The sequence below is a fragment of the Marmota flaviventris genome, chromosome 1 (genome assembly GCF_047511675.1).
Source record: "Marmota flaviventris isolate mMarFla1 chromosome 1, mMarFla1.hap1, whole genome shotgun sequence".
Taxonomy (NCBI): Eukaryota; Metazoa; Chordata; class Mammalia; order Rodentia; family Sciuridae; genus Marmota; species Marmota flaviventris.
This window is the reverse complement of record NC_092498.1, coordinates 35,046,839-35,074,517: the sequence shown is the minus strand read 5'-3', so window position 1 is coordinate 35,074,517 and position 27,679 is coordinate 35,046,839. Positions and strand designations below refer to the sequence as shown.

At 35.8% G+C, this 27,679-nt stretch overlaps 1 protein-coding gene and 1 pseudogene across 2 annotated transcripts in view; both read right to left on the bottom strand.

The window, feature by feature from the left end:
• Positions 1-13,872, bottom strand: part of Sdhaf3 (succinate dehydrogenase complex assembly factor 3) — a 72,640-nt gene extending 58,768 nt beyond the window's left edge. For both annotated transcript variants that reach the window (XM_071612503.1, XM_027952808.2), the window contains exon 1: positions 13,649-13,872. In XM_071612503.1, the coding sequence (XP_071468604.1) occupies positions 13,649-13,822 (174 nt within the window). In that variant the 5' untranslated portion in view covers positions 13,823-13,872. The remainder of the gene's footprint in view (positions 1-13,648) is intronic.
• Positions 13,873-26,629: 12,757 nt separating this feature from the next.
• LOC114106054 (M-phase phosphoprotein 6 pseudogene) lies at positions 26,630-27,151 on the bottom strand (annotated as a pseudogene).
• Between the last annotated feature and the right edge of the window lie 528 nt (positions 27,152-27,679).

Sequence of the window (27,679 nt, the reverse complement as noted above, 5' to 3'; positions counted from 1 at the left end):
TTAAGCAACATAGACAAACCGCAAGGACCAAGTTTGGAAGTGTGAAGTGTGAAGCAGTAAGTATGATGCCTTCTGTAGGAGTCACAGTCCACAGTGTCTGCTGTGACCATAGTATCTGTCTCATTCATGTGATTCCTGCTGTTTTTGTATATGTGTATCTGCTATGCCACCTACCACCAATCTTAGCTTTGGAAAGGTCATATGAAAAGGTATATGATTTTTTTTTTTTTGATTAGGCAGAAAGAATCACAAGTTAGGCAGAAGAATCACAAGTTTGGTCAGCCTGAGCACCTCAGCAAGGGATAAGGGGAGAGGGAACTGATGAAGAGGGCTGGTTTTCCTTTTCTAGAAGTCAGATATTTACATTCACTTCCAGGGAGCCCTTCTTTTTTTTTTAGTTAAGTGAGATGGGTTTTTAAATACAGACCTGTTCAGCAACAGCAAAGTGAAGTCACTGTATCAAAGCTCAGAAACATTTGGTATTTAAACATCATATTCTGGTTTTGTTCTGTATGTTTATAACGATGAAGTGTTTTTTAGGGAAATAAGTCATACCATTAAGAATTATTCAAATAAAGTGTGAATATTTTTGTGTTTTAGAGCTTAGAAAACAAACATACTTTAGAAATGCTTCAAGTTATAGTGGTATAGAATACAAGAAGAGCAAAAAAATATAAATTAAGCATTACAGTCCTACCTTGGGAATTAAGGTAATTAAATTTGTACACAATAAGATGAATCTGAAATCTCTTAGGCCCAGAAGATTTAGCTTAATCTATTAACAGGAATAATGATGATGATGATGATGATGATGTCTCAAGAGAAAGAAGGTGGTTAACATAAATAAAGGATTGGGGAGAAACTTGCTAATATGTGCTCAGCACTGTCCAGAAAAAAAATAACATAGAGGACTTACAAAAATGATTACTAAAGGGATGTTTTCTTCTGCAGACACAGGGAGGCCTAAAGAAAACTTTCTCAAGCCCACCCACTTGTCATTATTTTAATTCCATGTTTACCAGGCAAACTTCTAAGCACTAACTCATGTTTACCAGGCAAACTTCTAAGCACTAACTCCTCCGTCTCCTGGAAAGCTTCACAGAGATCCACAATCTCTTTTTTTTTTTAAGAGACAGGGTCTTACTGAGTTGCTTACCGCCTCACCATTGCTGAGGCTGGCTTTGAAGTCGTGATCCTCCTGTCTCAGCCTCCCAAGATGCTGGGATTACAGGTGTGCACCACTATTTGCAGTTTTGCAAAGTTCTCAAAAGCAAAATCTCTTTTACAATAAGATAAACTTGGCAGTAAAGCATGACCTACATGGACATGAAATCTTCACTTGTGAATGGTCAAATATTTTCTGAAGGTATATTAACAATTACAGAATACTACCTTAGATCCCACTGGAGTGTTTCTTAAAATTCACTACATACCCATTACCTTTGGAAAAATCTAAAAAATACTGAATTCTGAGTCACATCTGAAAAAAGGGCCCCTGGAAGTGAATGTAAATATCTGATTGCTAGAAAAGGAAAGCCAGCTCTATTCATCAGTTCCCTCTCCCCTAGCAGCAAGAAAAAAACAAACTTGTATTATGATTTATATTTCAGTATTACATAAATTTAATTAGCATAAGTCCTATGGCAAGAATCTGACCATATTTGGGTATGTTGGTTAGTCCAAGTGCAGACTTACAAAATCAAGATTACCAGGCCTTGTAACCAGAATCCAGGATGGCAAATATCTACCTCAAATCTTTCCTAAATCTCCTGGTTTCCAAGCCACAAAAGGAGCCTGTTTACTTGTCTTCCATTCTCCCTAACTAACCTATTAGAAGATAAACCAACAATTAATTTATCTTCCCTACCAATTCTACCAGTCATCCTCATTCAATCTAAAATAACTTAGAAAAGGTAAAAAACTAAATGAAAAAAATAAATAAATTACAGTAGAATAGAATAAAATTATAAAGTAGCATTTAAATTAAGTCTTTATCAAACTGATTTAGTGGAGAATCACTGAATGTGTATGACCTCTGAGAAACTAAACATGAGAAGATTCCCCATACTACTTAAAAAGACCTTATACCAGAAAAATGACCTTGATGACACCAGATGACCATAGTTCTCTTCTAATCTTAGTTTAGAATCCTTAGGATTCTAAATGTTTCTACTAATGGTAAGGTAAAGTTTAACTTTGATCCTATACATGTTTTCATTTTCTTTCCTTTCACTTAAAAAATTAAGTAAGAGCACACAAAATATATAACTGACACTAACATTCATGAAACATGCAAAAGACCAAGTCTAAAATATAAAACGTAAAGGGAAAATTAGGAAATAAATGAATAAGGTTGCTGGTATGTGATTCTAAATATGTTTCCCTTAAGTCCTTTGTGAGATAAGACTGGTGACAAAAATATTCAGTATATCCGACTGCAATTTTTTTTTTCAGTCCCAAGGATTGAACAGAAGGGTGCTCTGTTACTGAGCTACAATCCCAGCCCTTTCTACTTTTTTTTTTATTTTGAGACAGGATCTGGCTAAATTGCCCAGGCTGACCTTGAACTTGCAATCCTCCTGCTTCAGCCTCCCATGGTATATATTAATAAGGTGCTAGTATTTAGCTCTGAATGTATCTGCTTCAAGTTCTATGTGAAACAAGACTGGCAACAAAAATACTGAGTGTACAAAACTGTGATTTTTTTTTTCAGTACCAAGGAATAAACAGATAGTTATTCTGCCACTGAACTATATATATCCCCAGCCCTTTCTGTGTTTTTTTGGTTTTCTGCTATTGTTGTTATTGTTTTTGCAATAGAGTCTGGCTAAGTTGACCAGGCTGGCCTTGAACCAGCAATCCTCCTACCTTAGCCTCCCAAGTAGCTGGGATTACAGATATATACCACTGAACCTAGCCCAACTGCATTTTAAAAATAACTCTACTGGCTTTCTTATAATTACTAAAGTAACATGTAATCTTTGTAGAGAATCTGAAAACCTTGAATTATAATGAAGAAAATTAAAATCATTCTTCAACTTATCACCCAAAGATTTATAGTGTTTACATTTAATTATATCATGAGCAGTGTTATGTGTCATTCATTCTTCTAAAATAGCACTTCCAATAGCTGCCTACAACCTGTCCATTATATGGTTTTGTTATAATTTCATTCTTCGATAAATGGATATCTACAGTGGTTTAACTTTCTTACTTTTACTATATCCACACAGCATAGCAATTAACATTTTTGTACCTAAATCACAGAAAGTCCTAGTAGATGCCCTTTTGTCCATTCTTTTAAGCTATTAGTGTTTCCCTACCAAGCTAAATGAGCTCTCTTTATATTATTAAGGCTATCAATCATATATTCTACTAGCCACAAATATATTCCATTTGCCTTTATATTTTAACTATTTTTAAATTCAGGAGGTAGTAAATGCTATATTATGTAAGACTATATTTCAAAGACAAATGAAATACACTGTTTTTATTTTTTACCAATTCTATTGCTATACTAACATACCCATACAACTAACAGAAAAGATTAAAGGGGAAACTCAGGGTGTCAATAAAAAGTGTAAAGTAGGTTAAGCCATTTGATTCAACAGGTTAAACAATCTCACAATGTAATCATATCTTAGGGGTAAAAACTTTTTTGATCCATCTGTAATTTCAGGGGCAATATATTATTTTCTCTACTAAGACAACTAAAGCCCAAGAAAATCTTTCAGAAAATTACACAGAAAATAAATATGTACCTAATTAATATGAAAGTCTAACAGTTATATCCCAGCAATTTCCATTCTCCTTTTGTTGCTAGAAAAAAAAAAGAACTTTGAAATAGAAATGAAAGGCAAGTAGCACCTTATGCTAATAAACATAAAATAATTTTTAAACATTGTTTGTAAGACACTACACTAGAAGTAAAGAAAATTAAAAAGACCATTAAGAAGCTTCCCTTTCCCTCAGGAACAATTATAAAAATGAAGAATCAAATAGACAAATTGGTAAAGAAGCAAGATTCAAAACAAAGTATGCAATCATTTTACACTGCAAAAGTTTGTTTGTTTGAAACATTAATTTCCAAAATCTTAAGTAGCCTATCATGAAGTAGAAACACAAGCTTTTTTGTCCTAAGAAGCTATCTGTCATTTTACTTCTATAAGCCACCGTCATCTTCTTTTCAATAGAACTTTTCAACTTTAAAAGAACTTAGAGTTTTTAGGTAAAGAATGGCAGACTGGAGAAATTCTGTGATTGAGTCTATTTCTTATCAGCTCTCTCTTCTAAAACTCCACTACACTGGTGGGAAGGAATTTTTAAAAGGAGTAATCCATAATGACTAAAAAAACAAGAACAGGGCCATTAGCAGCTAAGAGACTTCAGAAAATTTCTGAAGATAAAAAGCAGGCAAAAGAATATAAGTAATGAAGCAGGTAGACACAGGAAGCTACAGCACAAGGATATAAAGGAAAATATAGCTGAAGAGAAAGACAAACCACCAGAACCAACTGAAGGAACACCAGATAAATAAGGGACTCTGAAGAGAAAAGCAAACAGAAATTAGGTTAATTGAAATTATGTAACCCAAAAGTAGCTTTCTAATCAACCACGCCTACCTATGTGGGGAGTTTTCATTTCCTATTGCTGCATTCATAAATATGAACAGATGTTTTTAGGTCTTTTGGGTTTAGTCTGAGAAGAGGAATAGCTAGTCAAATGGTGGTTCCATTCACAGCTTTCCAAGGAATCTCCAAACTGCTTTCCAAATTGGCTGAACCAATTTGCAGTCCCACCAGCAGTGTATGAGTATACCTTTTTCCCACATCCTCGCCAGCACTTGTTGTTGTTTGTCTTCATCATGGCTGCCATTCTGACTGGAGTAAGATGGTATCTTAGAGTAGTTTTAATATGCATTTCTCTGATTGCTAGAGATGATGAGCATTTTTTCGTATATTTGTTGATTGATTGTATATCCTCTTCTGAGAAGTGTCTGTTCAGGTCCTTGGCCCATTTGTTGATTGGGTTATTTGTTTTTTTTGGTGTTTAGCTTTTTGAGTTCTTTGTATACCTGAGAGATTAGAACTCTATCTGATGTGTGAGGAGTAAAAATTTGTTCCTAGGATGTAGGCTCCCTATTCACTGTTAGAGTCTGTAAACAAGTCAAAATAACACCTGGCATTTTGCCAGGGGAATGTTAGAGTTCCTAAACAAGTCTGGATGGTGCCTGGCAAAATGCCAGAGGGAGTGGTTTGAGAAGTAACAAAAGCGAGCCATTAAGTGTGGAGATTCCTGATTGGTTGACTGCTGTTGTTGGGAAAAGCATAAACGGCAGCCATACCCCAGAGAAAAAACCCCAACATGGCGCCTAAGCACCTCTTCTTCCTACCTTCTTCTTTTCTGCAGTGGCGCGAAAAGTTCCCGCCTGTGTGAACTCTCCCGCCGGCGCCAATTTCAAATCTCGCTGGCGGGGAACCTTAGCCCCAATGAGAACTAATTCCTGGGCTCCAGAGCTGATATCTGAAAGAACTTGCCAATAAACGGGTTGCCTGCCATTTATCTAAACCCTACCATCTCCCCCTTAGTTCTATATAAGCACACTGCTTTTTGCAATAAAATTGGAATTCTCCCGGCGAAGTGTCTTTGCGTGGGGAATTCTTTCAGCTGTATCTAGTTTATGTTAATTAGATAAGCTGTGTGGAATGTATAAATACTGCTCCTGTCCTGCAATAAACGGCTCCCACTCCTGCTGTATCAATCTACACAAGTCATTCGTCACCCCCTGGTTATTTTGCCCAGCCAGCCGGACTGCGGCAATTCACCTCACATTTTATTTCTCTTGCTGAGAAAAAAACTTTTTAGTTTGAATTCATCCCATTTGTTGATTTTTGGTTTTAATTCTTGTGCTATAGGTGTCTTATTAAGGAAATTGGGGCCTAGCCCCACGTGATGGAGATTAGGGCTTACTTTTTCTTCTATTAGACGCAGAGTCTCTGTTTTAATTCCTAGATCCTTGATCCATTTTGAGTTAACTTTTGTGCATGGTGAGAGATAGGGATTCAATTTCATTTTGTTACAGCATACTACAGGGACACAGCCACATCAATGTTTATAGCAGCACAATTCACAATAGCTAGACTGTGGAGCCAACCTAGATGCCCTTCAATGGATGAATGGATAAAAAAAAAATGTGGCATACATCCACAATGGAATATTACTCAGCACTAAAAAATAATAAGATCATGACATTTGCAGAGAAATGGATGGCATTACGGCAGATTATGCTAAGTGAAGTTAGCCAATCCCAAAAAAACAAATGCCGAATGTCTTCTCTTATATAAGGGGGGTGACACAAAATGGAGAAGAGAGAAAGAGCATGGGAAGAAGATTACCTCTACATAGGGAAGAGGGGTGGGAGGGAAAGGGAGGGAGAAATGGAATTGCATGGATGGTAAAAGAAGACCCTTGTTGTTATACAAAATACATGTATGAAGATGTAAGAAAAAAAAAGAATAGCGTTACTCTAGACTAAGTAGAGAGAAGTGATAGGAGAGGAGGGGAGGGATTGGAAAGATAGGAAAGATAGTAGAATGAAACAGACATTATTATTACTGTGTGTATATATGTGAATGCATGAGCAATGTGATTCTGCAACCTGTAAACTCAGAAAAATGAGATATTATATCCCATCTGACTCAAATGTATGATATGTCAAGGTCATTGTACTGTCATGTGTAACTAATTAAAACAAATAATAAAAAATAAATATGAACAGATAACCAAAATTCACAAGACATCTGAAACAAGACTAAAATAAAGAATGTCCCTACAAGAGATAAATTAAAATTCAGAAAAGAATATACTGCTCTGTATTATAAGCTCTTCTACACTAATTTTTAAACCATATGCACAAATTATTGATTTTTTACAAAAAGTTGATGGGAATGGAAATATATATAGTTCAGTATTAGAAAACTTGCCTAGTATGCATGAGGCTCTGTGTTAAATCTCCAGTACTAGGGAGAAAAAAATTTGAAGTGTATATAAACTGAAAAACAAAAAAAAAAAAAGAAAAAGAGTTTAACAGAGTAAAATGAACCTACCTTTCAATCAATTCTAATATTTCTGATATAAAACTTCCGGTGTATTTCTCATTCGCATTAAGCAGCCATAAACTATGTTACATAAAATAGTTGAACAAGTAAAATTAATATTATTCTTCTGTACAAATTCTGAAGAAAAACTTCAAATGTGTAAGACTGCATGTTGTATATATACATACACAAATGTAGATGTTTCTATAAGAGGTGGCAGGACCTTTAAGAGATGAGTCCTACTGGAAGGTTCTCAGGTCACTGGGGGGCACTGCCCTTGGAAGTTGAGTTGGTTCTTGTAAGAGCTAGTTGTTACGAGAGTAACTCCAAACCCTGACTTCTCTGGCTTCCTGTATCGATGTGATCTCTCCCTCCCAAACATGTTCCCACCACTGTAATTTCATCCACCATGAAGTCCTTACCAGACACCGGTCAATGCTGGCATAGTACATTGATCTAGATAAACCTCTTTTCTTTATAAAGTTACCCACCCCTAGGTATTTCATTATAACAACAAAAAGACTAAAACACATTTATGTTGCAAGAATATACTATTTCATATCTTCCCTATTATCATTTTATTCCTTTTTAGGCCATTAATTAAGCACCACAATAGGTCAAAAAACTTTTTAAAGACATACTTTGATATGGAAAATATGTGTGTGACAGATCCATCCAATAAACCATCACCATTCAATAAACTAAAACAAACAAACAAAAAGCTGCAAGTAACATACAGAATAAACAATACAACTAAGAGGTACTCAAGTGACCCACTCATGCTAAGTAAATATATTCTCCAAACATAGAATCAATTTACTAAACAGAGAGGTAATTCATTCCTTTTATCCCACAAGCTAAAATACAAACTTTAAATCAGAATGTTCAAAATCAACAAAATGAGGTCCCCAAATTAGGTATAAGAGGTATACAATTACAAAAATTAGCAAAGTACCCATCCAACTCTAATTATACTAAGTTAAAGAAACTCTAAATATATGTGACATGCAACTTAATCACACGTTTTATCTAACGATGCACTTCAAAGTCATAAATAAGAAAATATATCCCAAATGAGTTACAAATGTATGGCTACATGACTCAGCAGCATTTCCTTATCTCTAAAACAAACGCACCAAATGAAAAAGCAAATGCCATATTACAATATCTAAACTATCACACAAGTCTGAAGAATTAGATATAATAAGGAAGAATGTTTCTTTGCAAAGTGACTAGGAACAATTAAATACAATTTTAAACAAAAGAGAATGGTTCTAGCACTACACTACCATCTACTCATTCTCCTGACTCCTAAATGTTAGCTACCTTCCCCTAAATGTTAGTCGTCTATCTTTGATCACCTAATCTGGGCACTTTCATCCACACTTCTGGACCATCAACTACAGATAATGAATTCCAAATTTCTATCTCCAGGCATAATCTGTCTACTCAGTATCAGACCAATACATGTCTTAGAATATCTGTACTTAACTGTTCCACTGGAATTATTAACACAAAATGTACCAAATTCAACTTATTCTCCCACCTGTTCCTCCTATGTACCTATTGTGTTTATTAGTACCCTATTCTAAAACCTGACGGTTATCCATTCTATTTCTTCCTCCCATGCTAAGCCTATGTTGGTCACCGTTTTAGTCAGTATTTTGTATCACTGTGACCAAAATATCTGACAAGAACAACTTAGAGGAGGAAAAGTTTATCTAGGGCTCATAGTTTCAGAGATCTCAGTCCACAGATTGCCAACTTGATTGCTCTGGGCCTTTCTTCACTCTGAGTGGGGTCAGAAAGTAGACAAAGAGAAAGAGGAAGGAGCCACAGGGAAGATGCATCTTTCCAGGGCATGTCCCAGTGACCCACCTCCTCCAGCCACACCCCACCTGACTACAGTTACCACCCATTCCATTCAAACTAGGATGGACAGATTGGTTTGCAGGTCTCATAATCTAATCATCTCACCTCCGCATACTAACAGGAGCTTTTACCCTCATACCTAAACCATAAGTCAAGTCCCATTTTGCCTTGAAAGAATAACTCATAAATCTGTACCCTCCGTTTTCAACACCTCTGTCTTGGTTCAGGCATGTATATATTTGAGATTACTGTATCATCGTCTATAATTCTCTCTACCTTCAATCTGGCTCTTTCTATACTGCTGCTAAAATGATCTTTCTAAAATATAATTTAAATCATTTCCACCACTGCTTACAATCTTTCTATTCAAAATAAAACCCTAAAATCTTTAGAAGAATATCTTGTCTCTTCTCAGCTTTATCTCTTCCTAATCTTTCATAAGAAACTAAATTCCAAACATAGCAATGCTGTGAAAAGTCACATTGCTTCTTACTTCAATGCTTCACATGTTATTCCTTTTTCTAGAAAGTCCTGTTGTTTTTTTCTTTTTCCTGAAGTTCTGGCCAAGTTTCTCCAGGCTGGCCTCAACCTTTGTAATCCTCCTGCCTCCACCTCCCAGACTTCTGAAATTACAGGCATGGCAGCCAGCTCTAATATTAAAGTCCTATTCTTGACTCAGTGCTCAGCTCAATCATCTATGTTGCCTTCATCTTCATTCCTCCTTGCCCCCATAGCATTTAACAGACATTCTTTGATACTGTGTTATAACTGCCTATTCTACACTACAAAACTTTGAACACTGTGAAAGTAAAATATATTAACTGTTTATTTTTGTGCCCCATAATATGCCTACCACATTCCTGGCGATAGAAAGTGATTAACACTTTTGCAGAATGCTTAAGCCTTTTTACTTTTTTCCAGAAACAGAATTTCTACTTATAAACATTCCCCACCAGACACTGTGCAAGGCAAATATTTAGGAAAAGCAAGAGAAGCCAGGCAAGAAGGCAATCTGCATAAATAAATGGGGTAGAAAAAGGAAAATTAAACATATGGCTCTCGAATAGCTATAGAAAGCACACTACTTTTTGCTGTCTCACATTCTCTCACCAACATATTTTATTTACTATTTAATCTTAACTCTTATTCTGAGTCCCTAGAAAATAAGTGGTAGACAGAAAAATTAAAAGCATTATCTAAACCAGCTATTTTTCATAAAATGAACAGAGTCAGAACTTTAAAATGCCATAACACCCTGATCTACCAACACAATTCTACTTCTTGCCTCCTAAAAGACTTGGGAATAAGATTATAATGAACATTTTATAAACCAGTTATCAAACATTATCTTAACAAATCACAAACATCTCTTCCTAAATTTGCAATTTTTTTCTCTTAAGAAATTATATAAATTCAGAATTTTATCTGTAAATACACATTTACATGTTTACTCTTAATATGAAATAAAATACTTTCACTTTCCTCCCAGTGGTCCTGAAACAGAAACTTCTCCAGCTGAATTCTTTCTGAGATATGCCTGTTTTCCATGATCCCAAACGAGGGGAATTAGAAAACTTCTCTAGCACTCTTGATCCTTCCCCTTTTCTTTTATCCAGTGGTAGTCATACCCAAACTTTGCTCATGATACAAAACAAATTCAGAATTCATTCAGGTCCAAAATTAATTTTAGAAGTATATGAAAGAATCCTAGAGGCCAAATTACACACAGCATAGTTAAAAGTCTGCAACAGGGATAGGACATAGCTTAGTGAAACACACAGGCAAAATTCTTCAATGAACACTAAAAATAGCTGGCCAAGTTTAAGGAGAACTCAGTCTCCGAGTCTCTGCCGTAAACTATGTGTTAATTACAAAAAAAAATACAAACAGTCTTAATCCATTTTTTGTTACTATAATAAAATACCTAATGCTGGGTAATGTATAAAGAAAAAAGAGATTTATTTAGCTCAGTGTTTTGGAAGTCCAAGAATATGGTACTGGTATCTGCTTGGCCCTCGTGAGGGTCTTCTGACTATATCACAACATGGCAGATAGCATCATAGTGGAAGAATGTGTGAGATCACAAGCAGACAGGACACAAGAAAGATTTAAGAGCCAGGTTCACTCTTTGTATAACAACCCACTCTTACAGGAACTAGCCAGTGTCCTAACAAGAACTGTATTAATATGAATGAAGCTGGGCAAGGTGGTGCACACCTGTAATACCAGCAGCTCAGGAGGCTGAGTCAGTAAGATCCCAAGTTCAAAGCCAGTCTCAGCAATGGCGAGGTGCTTAGCAACTCAGTGAGACCATGTCTCTAAATAAAATACAAAAATAGGGTTGGGGATGTGGCTCAGCAGTTGAATGCCCCTGAGTTTAATCCAAGTACCAAAAAAAAAAAAAAAAACTATATTAATCATTTTCAAGGGTGATGCTCCTAGTGAGCTAATTACTTCCCACTAGGCCCCACCTCTTCAAGGTTCTAGAACCTCTACACATCACCACAGTGGGGACCAAGCATTAAGCATATAAACCTTTAGAGGACACACTCAAACCTTATCCAAACCACAGTATTAACAGCGGAACACCTGGCAGATACCACCTTAACCAAGTTAATCACTGTTATCAATAATGTCATGTTGATATGTACCTTCTTAAGTGTTGAGGATACTTCATTCCTATAGTATTCTCAATAATGGATAACATCAATCCCATGATCATGAATAAACATCAAAAAAAAAAAAAAAAAAACCCAAAATGAGAAACATTCTACAAAGTAAAAAGCTAGTACTTTTTTCAAAAGAGTGTTGAGGTAGTGAAAGATAGGGAAAAAATGATCAACTGTCACAGATTGGATGAGATTAAGGAGAAAAGATGACTAAATGCAACATGGATCCAGAGTGAACCCTGGACAGAATAAAAACATTCATGGAAATCTTGGCAAAATATGTATAGTTAATAATATTATAATACTGTTAAATTTCTTAGTTTTGATAAACGTACCTTGGTGATATGTTACCAGAAAAGGAAACAGGGTACAGATGTATGGGAACTCCTTACTATCTCTGTAACTCGTTTAAAATTATTCCAAAAGAGTTGAAAACAAAAAAGCTAAATTCCTACCAAGCTTCCTAGGTTGTTCAACAATTTACTTAGTTCTTTTCTTACACCCTCTCTTCCCTCAGCTTGTAACAATTTATTCTAAGTCCCCACTTTTTCCTACATTTTCCCTAAAAATTTCCAACTATGACTTCTAAAAGTAACCTCATTTCTTCCCAGCACAGAACCAAACTCTCCTGTCTATCCACAAACAGAACTCACTTAAAAGAGGTCACTTAACAAACACCTTAAATATATAATAATTTCCATGTAATTAATAATATTCTATGCGCTTTTAAATACTTTTTAAATAATTAAAAGTCTGCAACAAGGGTAGGATGTAGCTTAGTGGAATACATTCTTAGTGGAACATACACTAATTTTCAGGTGCATACTATAAATACTATTACTTTACAGGTGAGGGATAAAAGACTAGAAAAATTAAGTGTTCTGACCTTTAATAATATCCAAGCCTGAATCTGAATCTAGTTCTGGCTCCAAGACCAAATTACCTTATTAAAAGAAAGTGGTCTGCACTTAAAATATTAAACTTCCCTGGTTTCAGGCAAGCAAATTATATCGACTACACCATGATTTTTATGAACTTTCTAAATGTCACCATTATTCTAAATGTCTGTCTTTAAAACTTCAATGGTTCAACAATCAATTCTGGAATTCAGTGAAGAAGTTCCAGGTTTACCCTAGTATAACCTCTATGATTTTTTTTTTTAAGCCCAATTCAGTCATCTCTTCAGCCATCAACTTTTTAGACATTAAAACTCACCTCTACCATGCTTTCAAATACCTGTGACGTACTCTAATCTACAAATCCATTCATTTCTTAATATTTACCAATAAGAAGAGGAAATCCTGCAGGGCCCACAACCCACGAAAAATTGTAAATATTTTTTTTTCCTTCGTTCAAAAAATAAAGTCACTAATCCCTAATGCATTTGTCTGCTCAAGACTGGGCACAAGAGCGAAGGGTAAAGTAACAAAGCCACGTGACTCGTGACTGCAGAGCCTAAAGAAACCAACTTCCACCTTGCTTAACTCCGACCAGCATTTTCCTCCTTCACCACTAGTAATCCTTAACAGTCCTTTATCTGATTTCTGTATCGAGTAAGAAATTCACTAAGACCCTGAGATTTAAAAAGTAATAGATCAGGAAAACAAACCTCTAGGTGTGGAGACTGTTATGAAATAACCATTAACTTATTAACAGGCGTTTGCTACCTGCAAAGGCAGTGGAGCGGACCGAAGCCGGCAAGCCCTCTGAGCGTTTGACAGTGATTTAGTCAATTTTGTGACCCCCACCCTCACCTCTTGGACGACTAGTATCTGCAAGAGCTCAAAAGGCTGAACTGAGTTAGACACACTGGATCTGCTCCAGCCAGGACCTGGTGGGAGAAACTGAGGGACTCAGGATGCAGCTTTATCAAGTGTAGAATGCCCCTGTTTAATCTGTATGGGTTACTGGGCACGAGCTGGGACAGGCGAACTCTGAAAGGGACAAACCGGGAACACCACTGAAAGAAACCCCAAACCTCTGAGGCGAAGAAAAGGGGGCGTCACTTGCCTCCCATTCCTGCAAGAAACGCTGGGCCTCGTCAGAACCAACGGTCTTATGTCTCCTAAATTCGTCCTTCACGTACTGGTCACCCAGAGATTTAAGGTCCGGGGGCAGAACCCGGTGTAGTTGCAAGATCCGCCTATATAAGCTACGGACACGAGAAACGTGCGTTCCAGGCATTTCACCACGCGTGGACCGCCGACTGCGCCTGCGCAAAAGGTCGTCGCGACCCCGCCCCCCTGAGAAATTGCCTCTGGGTGAACCAGAAAGAGGGCGGGAAAAGGCGGGCGCGCGCGACCTCCATCCGGTTTGGTCCGCTCCCGAATCCGGTCCTTCCGGAAACTCGAGCTTTGCTGCGTCCGGAAAACGGGCCGGCCCCTTTCTGGTAGAGGCGTAACTTTCTTGTAGTGGCGTCTGCGCTTCGGGGTTAGTTCTCCCGCGTTGTGTCGCGCGGAGAGAGGCGAGGAACCAGAATCTGGAGTGTGCAATTGTCACCTCTCTCTCCGTACCACCCCACTATTTTTTTCTTTCATGTTTGTTCTCTCCTTCTTTTTAAAGGTCTGAGAAAAACTTTGTAAAATCAGGCTACTCCAAAAAGCCCTCCCGTACCGTGGTTAACCCAACCCACATAAGGTTTCTTAAGGGTATTCCTGAATTAAAGTAGGATTAATCTTTTCCTCCACTAGCCCAACGGCCCACGCGCACTGCACAGTGCTGTGCTTGAGCTCGTCATGTAACCAACAGGTTACATATTAAGTCCGCAAGTTTTGTTAGCCCAAGTTGGCTGTGGAAGAATCTTGGGAGGAGTTTTAAAGGTAGTGTTTCCAACGTCCTGGTGATTCTGGCTAAAGAATCTGGGGTGAAAACTGGAATCAAGAGGTTTAAAAAGTTCCACCTTTTACAAAGGTGATACTGAGTTTCCAAAGCTGGTAGCTCCTTGTCCTCATTCTACCCCATCTCATCTTTAGTTCTTCAGCAGATTCTGTTGATTCCACCAACAAAATATATGCAGAAATCTACCAGTTTCCTCCACGCACTCTACTACAATTATCTCTCTACTGGGTTTTATAGTAATTCCCTTATCTATATTCCTGCTTCAGGACATGACCAATTTCATTCATGGTCCACCAAAATTACAAATCAGATCATCTGTCCAAGAAAATACTCCAGTAACTTTTCATCAGAATAAAACCCAAAGTCTCCCTACCCCTTAAAGTCCTAATGAGACCCTCCCTGGAAACCCTGTTGGAAACCTTTGAAATTGCAACATCACCAGTCCAAAAACTTCCAATGCTCTTACTCTGCTTTTTTAGCCCCCTCTATAGTACTTATACGTGATATTTTACCTAGTTATATATTCTGTTTCTCCCCTCACTAGAGTACAAATTCTGCAGGAGCAAGAATTTTGTGATTCTTTTCACCGTTGTTGCCATATATCAGTGACCTACACCAGACCAATAATTAAGAATGCCGTAAATATTTGTTGAATCAATGGGAAAAGTTCAGCGGTGTCAAGTGCTGCATAGACTTGGTGGGAAAAAGACAAGAGTGTGAAAACTTGTATGATTCTTTAACAGACCCCAGATTTCTATCTATGCAAAGGCTTTTGAAATTCAAAAAAAGTAAGTATCCCACAGAGACTTACTTATTTCACTATGCTCTTGAGGGCCCACCACAGTGCTTTACAAATAGTAAGCACTCCAATATTTATTGCCTGAATGGAGTTTTTCCTTTTGCTTAAATTTAAGGAAAATATTTGTTTAAAATAACAGAACATTTTTTAAAAATGGATTTAATTTGGTATTGTGACAAACCACACTGATGGCAAGGATTGAAGGGCAGTGTGGTTATTTTATTTCAGGAAATTTTTTCTAACCATATTTCATCTGTTAATATCCCCATAAATTGAATATTAATTTCTTGTTCCAGTTTCCTTCTTTTCTGGTTTCCTTTGGGGTTAAAGTACATGTATAATAAATACTTCTTTCAGAGCCAAAGCTCTCATAAAAATGTGGAAAAAACATTCTGCCAATGAATTAATAAAAAAATAAATGAAAGAATTAATTCAGTCTAAAGGGAACAGAAAAGGTCTGCAAAGCATTGAAAAAAATCAATGCTAAGAAATGGAGTTGATGGGCCGGAAAGAATCCAAGACATGGTGAAGTGGTTAGGCCTTGTGAAAAGGAATCAAGCAATAACAGTGAGGGAAATGACAGATGAACCATATTTTTTTCTTAAGATGGGCTGGACAGTTAGTTAACTTTTGAAGACAAAACTTTCTGTTTCCCTAACCTTCCAATTTAGTTTTCCTCTCATGGTCAAAATAGCCATAAACTGAAAAAACAAACACTGAGTTTGAATTCTTGGCAACTAATCCATATTACTACACTTTATGCAGGTTTTTTGTTCTTCCTCCATCTGTTTCTTTTTCTGTGTGTTATCAAGCAAATCATTTAACCCCTCTGTGCTTTGATTTTGTCACATGTGAGATTGGCTAATTCTCACTAATTCTCTTCCAGCTTTACTAATCGTGACTTCTCCCATATTTCCTCCAAATCTTTTTTTTTTTTTTTGGTAAAGTAAAAAAGGACGCATACCCACTCTGAAATAATTACTTTGAAAATGTCTCTGTTGAAGAAGAAACAAGACTGCATGAGGAATACATTGCAGGAGCCCTTCACTATACACAAAATAGAAGAACCACACATATCCATAGAGATGGTAGAGGCAGCTAGAGAAGGTTTTTAACAAGCAGAGAGAGATTTTCAGATCAAAAGTGTTAGAGAGCAATGCTGAACAAGAAAAAATAAACTGAAAGGAGAAGGAGAACATCTGCATGACATTCTGCTACTTTGTGTTATATCTAGTTTTCACCTTACACTGTGGAAAGTAAGTCACTTGCAAATAACCTTGGAGCATTTTCCTTTACAACAGAAGTGAAAAGCATTGGGGGCTAGGAGAGGCTGGTGGTCAAAGATTTGGAAACTTCTTTATGTCACTGGATTAGGAAGCAATGCATTCACAGACTTGGATTTGATTACACAAGTGGCTCAGTTGTGAATTAAGCCCATTCGAATTTCAAATTCTAAATCATGGTGAATAATGAAAACTCTAGGACAAGATACATCTTTGATCCAAATAACCTTCACTTGCTTAGAGGTCTACAGAGATGAACAAGCCTGATCCATTCATGATAACTGCTTATACTCATCCCAGTAGACATCAGAAATGGTCCCTCATTTCCCACCGTAAAATTTAGGTACATGACTGCACTGAAGTGACCAATGTAAGAAACAAAGAATTTTTTAAACATCTTTACATGGTACCTGAAATTTCTATTTATTAAAATGCAATAGTAAGGGAAAGTAGATAATGGAAAAATGATTTAAGATTTCCAAATAACTGATGACTATTAGAAAACAGCCTAATTATATAAGGTTGGCACTCTTAGTAAAGATCCATAAAATCTCTATCGTCTGTATCTTCTCTCTTCCTGCTCTCCTCAAACAGAAAACTTCACCTACTAGTACCCTTGATTATATCCTAACTATTATGAGAAGCATCTTTCCCTCTTTGTCATCTTCAATTACTCTCTTCATGATATTATTCCAGTGATCTCATAAACTTTTCATAAGAATACTTCAAGTTACAAAAAAATCTCCCCATCTAGTCTGCCTTCACCTTAAACTACCATCCTATTACTCTGCTTCTTTTCATTGGCAGATTCAAAAATACATATTCCTACTTTTCCTATCTCCATACCCATTCCCCCATTTAATCCTTTTAATCTGATGCTGATATTGCTACTCTTCTAAAATCACTTTTTTCCAAAATCACTAGTTACTTGCATCTGCGCACATGCCTACCAACTCAAAGGTTTTCTAGAAACCTTTGCATCATGGATACATTGCTGCTGTGCGGGTAGTCCCACCTCCAGGGGCCCACTTCCTCTATCTCCTAAAGAGACTCTCAGTGCTCTGCCATCTTCAGCAATTGGTGATGCTCTGCTGCCCCCACCTGGCCAAGCCCACCCTAATCACTTCATAGGCCTTCACTGAACCCTGAATACCTCCAGATCTTTCACACCTCTGATCTCTCCACAGTTTCAGCTTTCCTTTGTAACCATTGGATTAGTCTAAATCCCAGGGTCTGTCATTCCTTCAGAATCCCTGATCCAAACTAAATTCATTATTTTTTTCAAAGACTTTTTCCTCCACCATTATTCAACCTACCTAGATTCAAAGCATGTTAGCTGATTAGAACAACAACAACAACAACAAAACTAATTAGAACAAATTTTTTAAAAGTGGAAGGGGCTGGGGTTGTGGCTCAGAGGTAGTGCACTCGCCTGGCATGTGTGAGGCACTGGGTTGAATCCTTAGCACCACATAAGTGTAAAATAAAGATATTGTGTCCACCTATAACTAAAAACTAAATATTTTTTTAAAAATGGGTGGCATCTCTGACAGCTTTTTTTTTCTTCATTTAACCCCCTTTTAAACTCTGTGACTTCTCATTTGACAACTCCAGACCTTAATTTTTTCCTCTTAAAATAAGAATGATATTATGTACCTCAAAAGCTTCTTATACAACTTAGTAATTTAATATGTAAAAAAGTATTTACACTAGTTGATGCCTGGAACACAAGAAGTGACAATTAGAATTAGTTATGATGATGAAGAGGAGGAGAAGGAGGGGGAGAGAATGTAAGTTGATAGTAGAAACTGCACTCTGTTCTAAGAAATATGATTTTTAACTTAATTCTCACTTTAAAACATAATAATAGATCTATGATACTTAAGTAATAGAATCAGACAATTTAAATCCTTTTTATTTTTAAGGGTCATTTTTCCAATTCTATTGAGGTACAGTTCACAAATAAAAATTATATATATTCAAGGTGTACAATGTGAGGTTTTGGTAGGTGTGTACATTATGAAAGTATTAACAAAACTAAAATATCTATCATTTTACATAATTACTTGTGTGTGTTAAGAATGGTAAGTATCTACTCTCAGAAAATTTCACGTACACACGACATTATTATTAACTGCAATCACCATGTTCCATATAATTTCAGAACTTATAACCGAAAGTTTGCATCCTTGGACTGATTTTCCCCATTGCCTCCACACCCTGACTTTTGGTTACCATTCTTCTACTATTTGTTTCTGTGAGTTTGACTTGAAGAATCCACATATAAGTGAGATGGTGAAGGATTTGTCTTTCCTCACCTATCCTATTTCACTAGCATAACATCCTCCAGATTCATCCATATTAGCACAAGTGGCAGGAATTTCCATTTTAGGGCTGAATAATATTTCTCAATTGATATATGCATAAAATTATATGGTATACTTTCCTTATCCATTCATCTGTTAAAGGCCACAGGTTATTTTTATATCTTGGCTATTGTGTATAATACCGCAATGGACGTGGAGTGGAGCTGTATTTCCAAGTTAGTGATTTATATCTTTTGAATATTGGTATGGCTTGGATCTGAAATGTCCCTCAAAGATCATGTGTTAAAGGCTTGGTTGCCAACATGTGGTACAATTAGGAGGTGGGAGGAAGGTCCCCCAGGTAAACCTTTGATGGTATGTTGGGTCCCTGGGCCCTTCCTCTCTCTTTTATTTCCTGGTTACCAAGAGCTGAGCAGCTTTCTTCTACCACAATAGATCGCCTCACAATAGGTCCAAAAGCCACCAGGCCAAGTGACCATGGACGGAAGACTCTAAAATTGTGAGCCAAAATATGTGTTATCCTCTAAGTTGATTTTCTTAGATACTTTGTCACAGCAACATGACACTAAAAGACATATGCCCATAAGTAAAATTTCTAGAGCATATGGTAGTTCTATTTTCAAATTTTTGAAGCATCTTCATCCTGTTCTATAATGGGTATATTAATTTACGTTCCTACCAACAATGTACAAAGGTTCCCTTTTTTCCACATCCTTGTCAACAATTTTTGACATTTGCCTTTTATTAATAACAGCCATCCGAACATTAGGGTTTTGATTTTGAACAGCTTATTTTCTTTGGAAAATGTATAGTTAGATCATTTGCCTATTTTTTACTTGGCTGGGTTTTTTATACAAATGTTTTATTACATAATTGTAAATGTATGTAAAGTGAATATTACAATATACCAGTTATCTACATTCAACATCTGCTTATTACATGCCATTTTATTTCTTCTGTGCTTCTACCTATTTCCCAACCTAGACCAGCCCCACTCCTTACATATTTATTTTTTGGTATGGTCATATGTACATGTATTGAATGGCACAAATATTGACTGTACAGTTTTGACAAATACACTCATAAAAACCTTCACTGCTTTTAAGCACAGAATATTTACATCATCCCAAGAAACTATTTTCTTTCCCACACAATTTTTTCTTCCCCAGAAGCAAGTTACTATAATAGACAATTAACCATACTTTTTTTTATTGGTTCTTCTTAGTTACACATGATAGTAGAATCCATTTTGATAAAATTATACAAGCATGTGGCCTAATATATAATCTATTGTAAATCTATGGTAAAATTTATTCTAATTAGGACACTATTCTTGTGGATGGGCACAATGGTGGGATTCACTTAGGTATTTTCATATGTATACATAAGAAAATCATGTTAGACTTATTCTAGTGTCTTTCCTATTCCTATCCCCACTCTATTCCTTTTGTTCCATGTTGTCTAATCTACTGAACTTATCTTCTTCCCTTCCCCACCTTTATTGTGGTTTACTACTGAATTGTATGAGTTCCTTAGGTAGTGTGGATATAATAACGCCTTACGTGATACAAGATTTGCAAATATTTCCCCCCATTTTGAAGGTTGCCTTTTTATTTTGTTGGTTGTTCCCTTGGCTGTGTGGGAATATTTTAGTTTTCTATAGTCCTATTTGTTTATTTTTGGTTTTGTTTTCTGTGCTTTTGATATCATATCCAAAAAATCATTGTCAAGACCAAGGTCATGAAGCTTTTTCTAGTTTCACATGACAGTAGTTATGCTGCCAGGTCTCATTCTTGAATCTTCAACCTATTTAAGTTGACTTTTGTGTGTGGTATAAGAAAAGACGCCCATCTTCCTTCTTTTCTTCCCTCCTTCCTTCCTTCCTTTTTTCTTCCTTTCTCTTTTCATGTCAATGTCCAATTTTCCCACATGGTGTCCACAGTGCAAATATTCCAGAATCAGCTGACCATATGTTTCAATTAATTTCTGGGTTTCTGTTCTGTTCCATCAATCTGTATGTCTGTTTTTACTCCAGTTCTACACTGTTTTGATTACCATAGCTGTGTAATATAATCTGAATCAGGAGGTGTGATGTCTCCAGCTTTGTTCTTTTTGTTCAAGATTGTTTGAGGTGTTATGGTATTTTATGGTTTCATACAAATTTTAGAAATTTTTTTCTATCTCTTTGGAAAGTGCCATTGGAATTTTGATAGGGATTACATTGATCCTGTAGATTGCTTTCGGTAGTATGAACAATAGTGATTCTTCTAATCAATTAATATAGGTTATCTTTCCATTTATTCGTGCCTTCTTCAATTTTCTGATCAGTGTTCTATAGTTTTCAGTGGATAAGATTTATTTATTTCCTCAAAAGTTTATTCCTAAGAATTTTATTTGTTATTTTCCTTTTTTGAATGGTTTGTTGTTAGTGCATAAAACACAACTAGTTTTTATATCTTGACTTTTTTCAATTTGTTTGTTAGTTCTAATGATTGTTTTGTGGAGACTTTAGGGTTTATAAGATGTAAGATTATGTCTCCTGCATACAATTTTATTTTTTCCATTCCTATTTGGATGCCTTCTGTTTCTTTATCTTGCCTGAGTGCCCTTTCTAGAACTTCTAGTATTTAATTTTTTAAAAAATGGCAAGAATGGGCATCATTGTCTTACTTTTGATCTTAGAAAAGTTTTCAAGTTTTCATCCTTGAGAATGGCATTAACTATGGACATGTCACATGTGATCATGGTGTTGAAATACATTCCTTATATAATTCGTTGAGTTTTTCATAAAAGGATATTGAATTGTGTCAAATGCTTTTTTAAATCTATTGAGATGATCATATGATTTTATCCTCCATTCTATTAATGTGGTTAATCACATTTATTGATTTCATATATAAAAAATAAATCTCATCTGACCATGGTGTATGACCCTTTTAATGTGCTGTTCAATTCACTTTGCTATCCATTTGTTGAGGAAAATTGCATCGATAATCATAAAAGATATCAGCTTGAGGGGCTGGGGTTGTGGCTCAGCAGTAGAGCACTCACCTAGCACATACAAGGCCCTGGGTTCAATCCTCAGCACCACATAAAAACAAATAAATAAAATAAAGGTATTATGTCCAACTACAACTAAAAAATAAATATTAAAAAATGTATATCAGCCTATAGTTTCCTTTTCATGTGGTGGTACTCTTGTTTGGCTGAGGTACAAGGCAATGTTGGCCTCATACAACACATTGGGAAGCATTCCTTCATCTACAACTTTTGGGGGAGAATTTTAGAGATACTGGTATTAGTTCTTCATTAGATGGTAAAATTTATTAGTGAAACCATCAGGTCTTGGGCTTTTCTTTCTTGGGAAGTTTTGTATTTCTGATTTGATCTCCCTGCTCATTATTGGTCTGTTCAGATTTCCATTTTTTCATGATTCAGTGATGGTAGTTTGTTCTAAGAATTTATCTCTTTCTTCTAGTTTATCCATATTTGGCATGTAATTATTTATAATATCTACTCATGAGCTTTTGTATTTCAGTGATATCAGTTCTAATGTCTTCTCTTTCATTTCTGATTTTATTGATTTCAGACTTCTTTACTTTTCCTAGTTTGTCTAGCTAAGTGTTTGTCAATTTTATTTCTTTCAAAAACTGACTTCTGCATTGGGGTATAGCTCAGTAGTAGAAAACTGGTCTACCATGCATGAAGACCTGGTTTTGATCCTCAGCACTGCAAAAATAAAGGAAAAAGTAAAAGAAAAAAGAACAACATGTGATCTTATCTTTTCTATTGTTTTTCTATTCTCTATTTTATTTTTTTATTTTATTTCTACTCACTTTGGGTTAGTAATATTTTTTTCTGCTTTTCCCACTGTCTTAGGAGCTAAAGTTAGATTGTTTATTTGAGATGTATCTTTTTTTCTTATGTAATTATTTCTCCATATAAAGTTTTCTCTTAGAAGTACTTTTCCTATATCTCATAAGTTTTGATATGTTGTTTCCAATTTTATTTGTATGAAGATGTTTTTTAATTTTCCTTTAAAATTTTTATATTACCCATTGGCTGTTCAGAAGTGTGATTTTAATTTCTACACATTTGTGAATTTTCCAATTTTCCTTCTGTTATTGATTTTAAGTTTCAAAAATTGTGGTTAGAAAAGATCCCTGGTATGATTTCAATTTTCATAAATTTGTTAGTCTTGTTTTGTGGCCTAATATATAATCTATCTTGTACAATGTTCTATGTGTACTTGCAAATAATATGTATTCTTTTTAAAAAAATATTTTTAGTTGTAGATGGGCACAATACCTTTATTTAATTTATTTATATTCGTGCTGAGGCTCGAACCCGATGATTCACACATGCTAGGAAAGCATTCTACACTGAGCCACAACCCCAGCCTAAATAATATGTATTCTCTTGTTGCTAAATAGAATGTTCCATTATGTCTGTTATGTCCTACAGTGTTATTCAAGACCAATATTTTGTTAGCATGGAATGGTGTGTGCCTATAATCCCAGCTACTTGTGAGAATGAAGCATGAGAATCTTAAATTCAAGGCCAGCCTTAGCAACATAGTGAGACCCTATCTCAAAATAAAAAATAAAAGGGACTGGGATTTGTAGATCAGTGGTAGAGTGCCCCTGGGTTCAATCCTTGATACTGCAAAAAAAATTCTTTATTGAATGATCTATTTATTATTGAAAGTGAGATATTAATGTCTCCTTTATTGTTGTATCACTGTATTTTTCTCCCTTTGGTTAATACTTGCTTTATATACTTAGGTGCTCTGTTATTGGGTGCATATATATTTATAATTGTTATATCCTCTTGATGAATTGTCACTTTTATTATTACATAGTCACCTTCTTTGATTATTGTTATAGTGTTTGTCTTGAAGTCTGTTTTATCTGATTACATGTGTATCTGCCTCTTCTAGCTTTTGTTTCTATTAGTATAGAATGTCTTGCCATCCCTTCACCTCTCTGCCCATATGCATATTTAAAGCTGAAGTGAGCCTCCTCTAGGCAGCTAGTTGGTTCTTATGGTTTTATCCACCCATTTACTCTCTGTCTTTTTATTGGATAACTCAATTCATTTAATTCAAGGTAATGATTGGTAGACAAAGGCTTACTATTGCCATTTTGTTATTTTCTAGCTGTTATATAGATTTATTTTTTCTTTCCTCCTTTGCTATCTACCTTTGTGATTTGATGATTTTTTATGGTAGTATGCTTTTCTTCCTTTCTCCTTATCTTTGTGTATTTGCTATAAGTTTTTGCTTTATAGTTACCCTAATGTTATGTAAAACATGTTATAATTATAATGGTTGTTTTAGTTAGCTTTTTTTTGCTGCTGTGACTATAATATCTGGCCAGAATAATTTTAGGGAAGAAAAGTTTATTTGAAGGCTCATGGTTTCAGAGGTCTTAGCCCACAGAAGGCTGGCTCCATTCCTTGGGCCTGGAGGTGAGGCAGAACATCATGGTGGAAGAGTGTGGCAGAGGAAAGCAGCTCACATTAAGATCAGAAAGCAGAGAGAGAAAGACTCCATTCTCCAGATACAAAATATATACCCCATAGCCATGCCCCCAATGAGCCACTTCTTCCAACCACATCCTACCTGCCTCCAGTCATCCCATCAGGGATTAATTCACTGATTAGGTTAAGGCTATAACCCAATCATTTGTCCTCCAAACCTTCATGCATTGTCTCACACATGAGCTTTGAGGGGACACTTCATGTCCAAACCATAACAATGGTCTATTTTAAATCAATAGCAACTTCACCTTGGTTGTATATAAAAAACTACAATTTTATATTCCCATAATTTATGTTTTTGAGGTCACAATTTACATCTTTTTTATACTGTATAACTAAGAATAAATTACTCTGTTATATTTATTTTTAATATTTTTGTCTTGTAACCTTTATAAGATTTATAAATAATTTATATACCTTTATTCCAGTGTTGAATAATTTGACTACATACTTACCTTTACCATTAAATTTTATGCTTTCATATGGTTTCATGTTTTTAACTAACATTCTTTCATTTCAGTTTAAATAACTCCCTTTATCATTTCTTGCAAGGCAAGTCTAGTGATAATGAACTCCCTCCATTTTTCTTTTGGGAAAGATTTTATTTCTATAAGTAATTTCTGAAGGACAGTTTTTCTTGATAAATATTCCTGGTTAGCAATTTATTTTTTTCCCCAGTATTTGAATACATCAACCCAGTCTTCTAAACTGCAGCATTTGCTGAGAAATCATGTTGATGGCCTTATTGCCTGGTGTGCAATAAACCTCTTTGCTCTTGCTACTTTCAAAATTCTTTGTCTTTGATTTTTGACAGTTTAATTATAATATGTCTTGGTAAAGTTTTCTTTGGATTGAACCTGATTAGAGATTTTTTAATTTTATGTACCTACATGCTTATATCTCTCTTTAATTTTGGCAAGTTTTCAGCCATTATTTTTCTAAATCAGCTCTCTGTCCCTTGCCTTCCCTTCTCTCTTCTGGAATTCCCATAAAACAAATATTAGCTCTCTTGATAGTGTCTCAAAACTCCTGTGGGCTTTCTTCTTTCATCTTCATTATACTTTTTTTTTCTTACAGGGTATTTTAAAATGACTTGTCTTTAATTTCAGATTCTTCTGCTTGATCAAACCTCTGTTGGTGATCTCTAGTTCATTTTCATTTCATTCATCATATTCTTTAGCTATAGAACTTTTGTTTGGTTCTTTTTTATCCTATCTCTTTATTGTACTTCACAATTTGTTTATGTATTGTTTTTTTCTGATTTCATTGTGTTATCTGTGTTCTCTTGTAGCTTCCTGAGAATCCTTTAAACAATTATTTTGAATTCTTTTTTAGATAATGAATTTATCTCTGTTTATTTGAAGTCAAGTTCTTGAATATCATTGTGTTTTTTTCAGGGTTTCATGTTTCAGGCTTTTCATGTTCTTTGTAGTCTAATATTTCTAATATTTCATGTTCCTTGTAGTCTAATATTTTTACATTTGAAGAAACAGTCACCCACACCAGTTCTTATTGATTTGCTTTGGGACAGAAATGTCTTCACCAAACAGCCTGACTAGGAATTCTAAGGCTCTCTAAGACCTTTTTTATGTATGTACTTGCTCCACACCTCTTGTTCTCTTCTGGGGAGAATTCTTTTATTTATTTATTGTGTGTGTGTGTGTGTGTGTGTGTGTAAACAGATGCTTATTACAGAATATTTTTTAAAAATTAAATGCCTTAAATAAAAAACAATACCATAAATTGATAGACTTGGTAGCATGAAAATAATTCAGGTTGGAGAGGCGTGTTTGCTCTTGGTGAATGTACATATAATAAATTCCTATGACATTTGACTCCAAAATGAATGTATGAATTGGCTGGACATGATTATATGACTAATAATTTAAAGTAAAATATAATCTTAAAGGCAATTTAAACACTTGCATTAATATATAGGAGTCCATTCAAGGTCAGTGACTGGAGAGCTATATAAAAAGAACTGAGGTAAAATCTTTAGGAAGCTATGTTGTGCCTATGTACATCTGTAAGATTCAGGCTCAACTTCTGCTTTTGATGAATCTGATTCGGAAAAGGATGTATAACATCCATTACACATCTGTTTCAAACACAGTCTATTTCTAAAATTACACATCTCTTTACAAATAAATATCAAGTATTAATAGCTAAAAGATGCCACTAGGATGGGCTCCAAAGTCTGTTTTTATGGCCACCCCAAGACATATTTTAAGGCATCATTTTTAATCGTGGGCTTTAAGAACATCTTCTTTGCTTTAACTGGTTTTATGTCTCCATTTTCATCTTCTCCATAATTGGCACAGTCTCTTTTCTTGGCAAACTTTTTTCCAGTTGTTCCCACCAAGGTCTCATATCTTCTAGCCATTTCCTCATCTGACACATGAAACTCTACTATTTCATCTTCATCTTCATCTTCTGCTTTGTTCTTAGCATTCATCTGAAGCATCAATTTCTCAACTTCAGAATTAAATCCTCTGAATTACATTCTTCCATACAGAAGATCTTCACATAACAAGAAGCTCTGCTCCTCTATTATGGCACTCTCTTTCTCTTTGAGCTTTGGCAAATCCAAGTACCAGTGCTCTTCACTAATGATCTTCTTTTCTTCTTCTTCTAGTTTTTTCTTGGTTTCCGAGTACAGTCCCCTCTGCATGAACTTCATGTGCAGCAGGTTCTTGGACAACTTGGTCTTGCGCTCAGCCACCATGCTGGCTCCAGCCGCAAGCCTGGGGAGAATTCTTAAGATTGTATGCCTTCTCTTGATCTTGCAAAGACAGGCCAGGTGTTTAGAGTCTTCTGCTTGCTTTCCTGAGGGCAGTGTCCTAAACTGCTCAAGTTCATGTGTCTTCTCCCAGTCACACAGAGTGGAACTAGCTATCTTACAGGGTACTTGCACTCACTATCTATGAGGGGTGTTCAGCAGCCAGACTGGAAGAAAGTAAGGTGCATTGATCATTTGGGGGGTACCCATGGGCCAATTAGGGAGGAAGTTCCACAAACAAAACATCCCAGTGGCTCACTGGCAGTCTTTGCAATGGAGTCCACAGAGTGGTTAGTAGAATCCACAGTCTTTCTTTTCTATTTCCAGCCTTGTCCAACCACTCAGCAGTGCCTATCACTTCAATTTTCTGAGTATGGTGAGAAAAAAGTGGGTCCTTGACAGCATCCCACATGGCTGGGGAAGCTGGGTACTTCTTGTACTCTCCCTTTCTTCTATGGGAGGAATCATGGACCA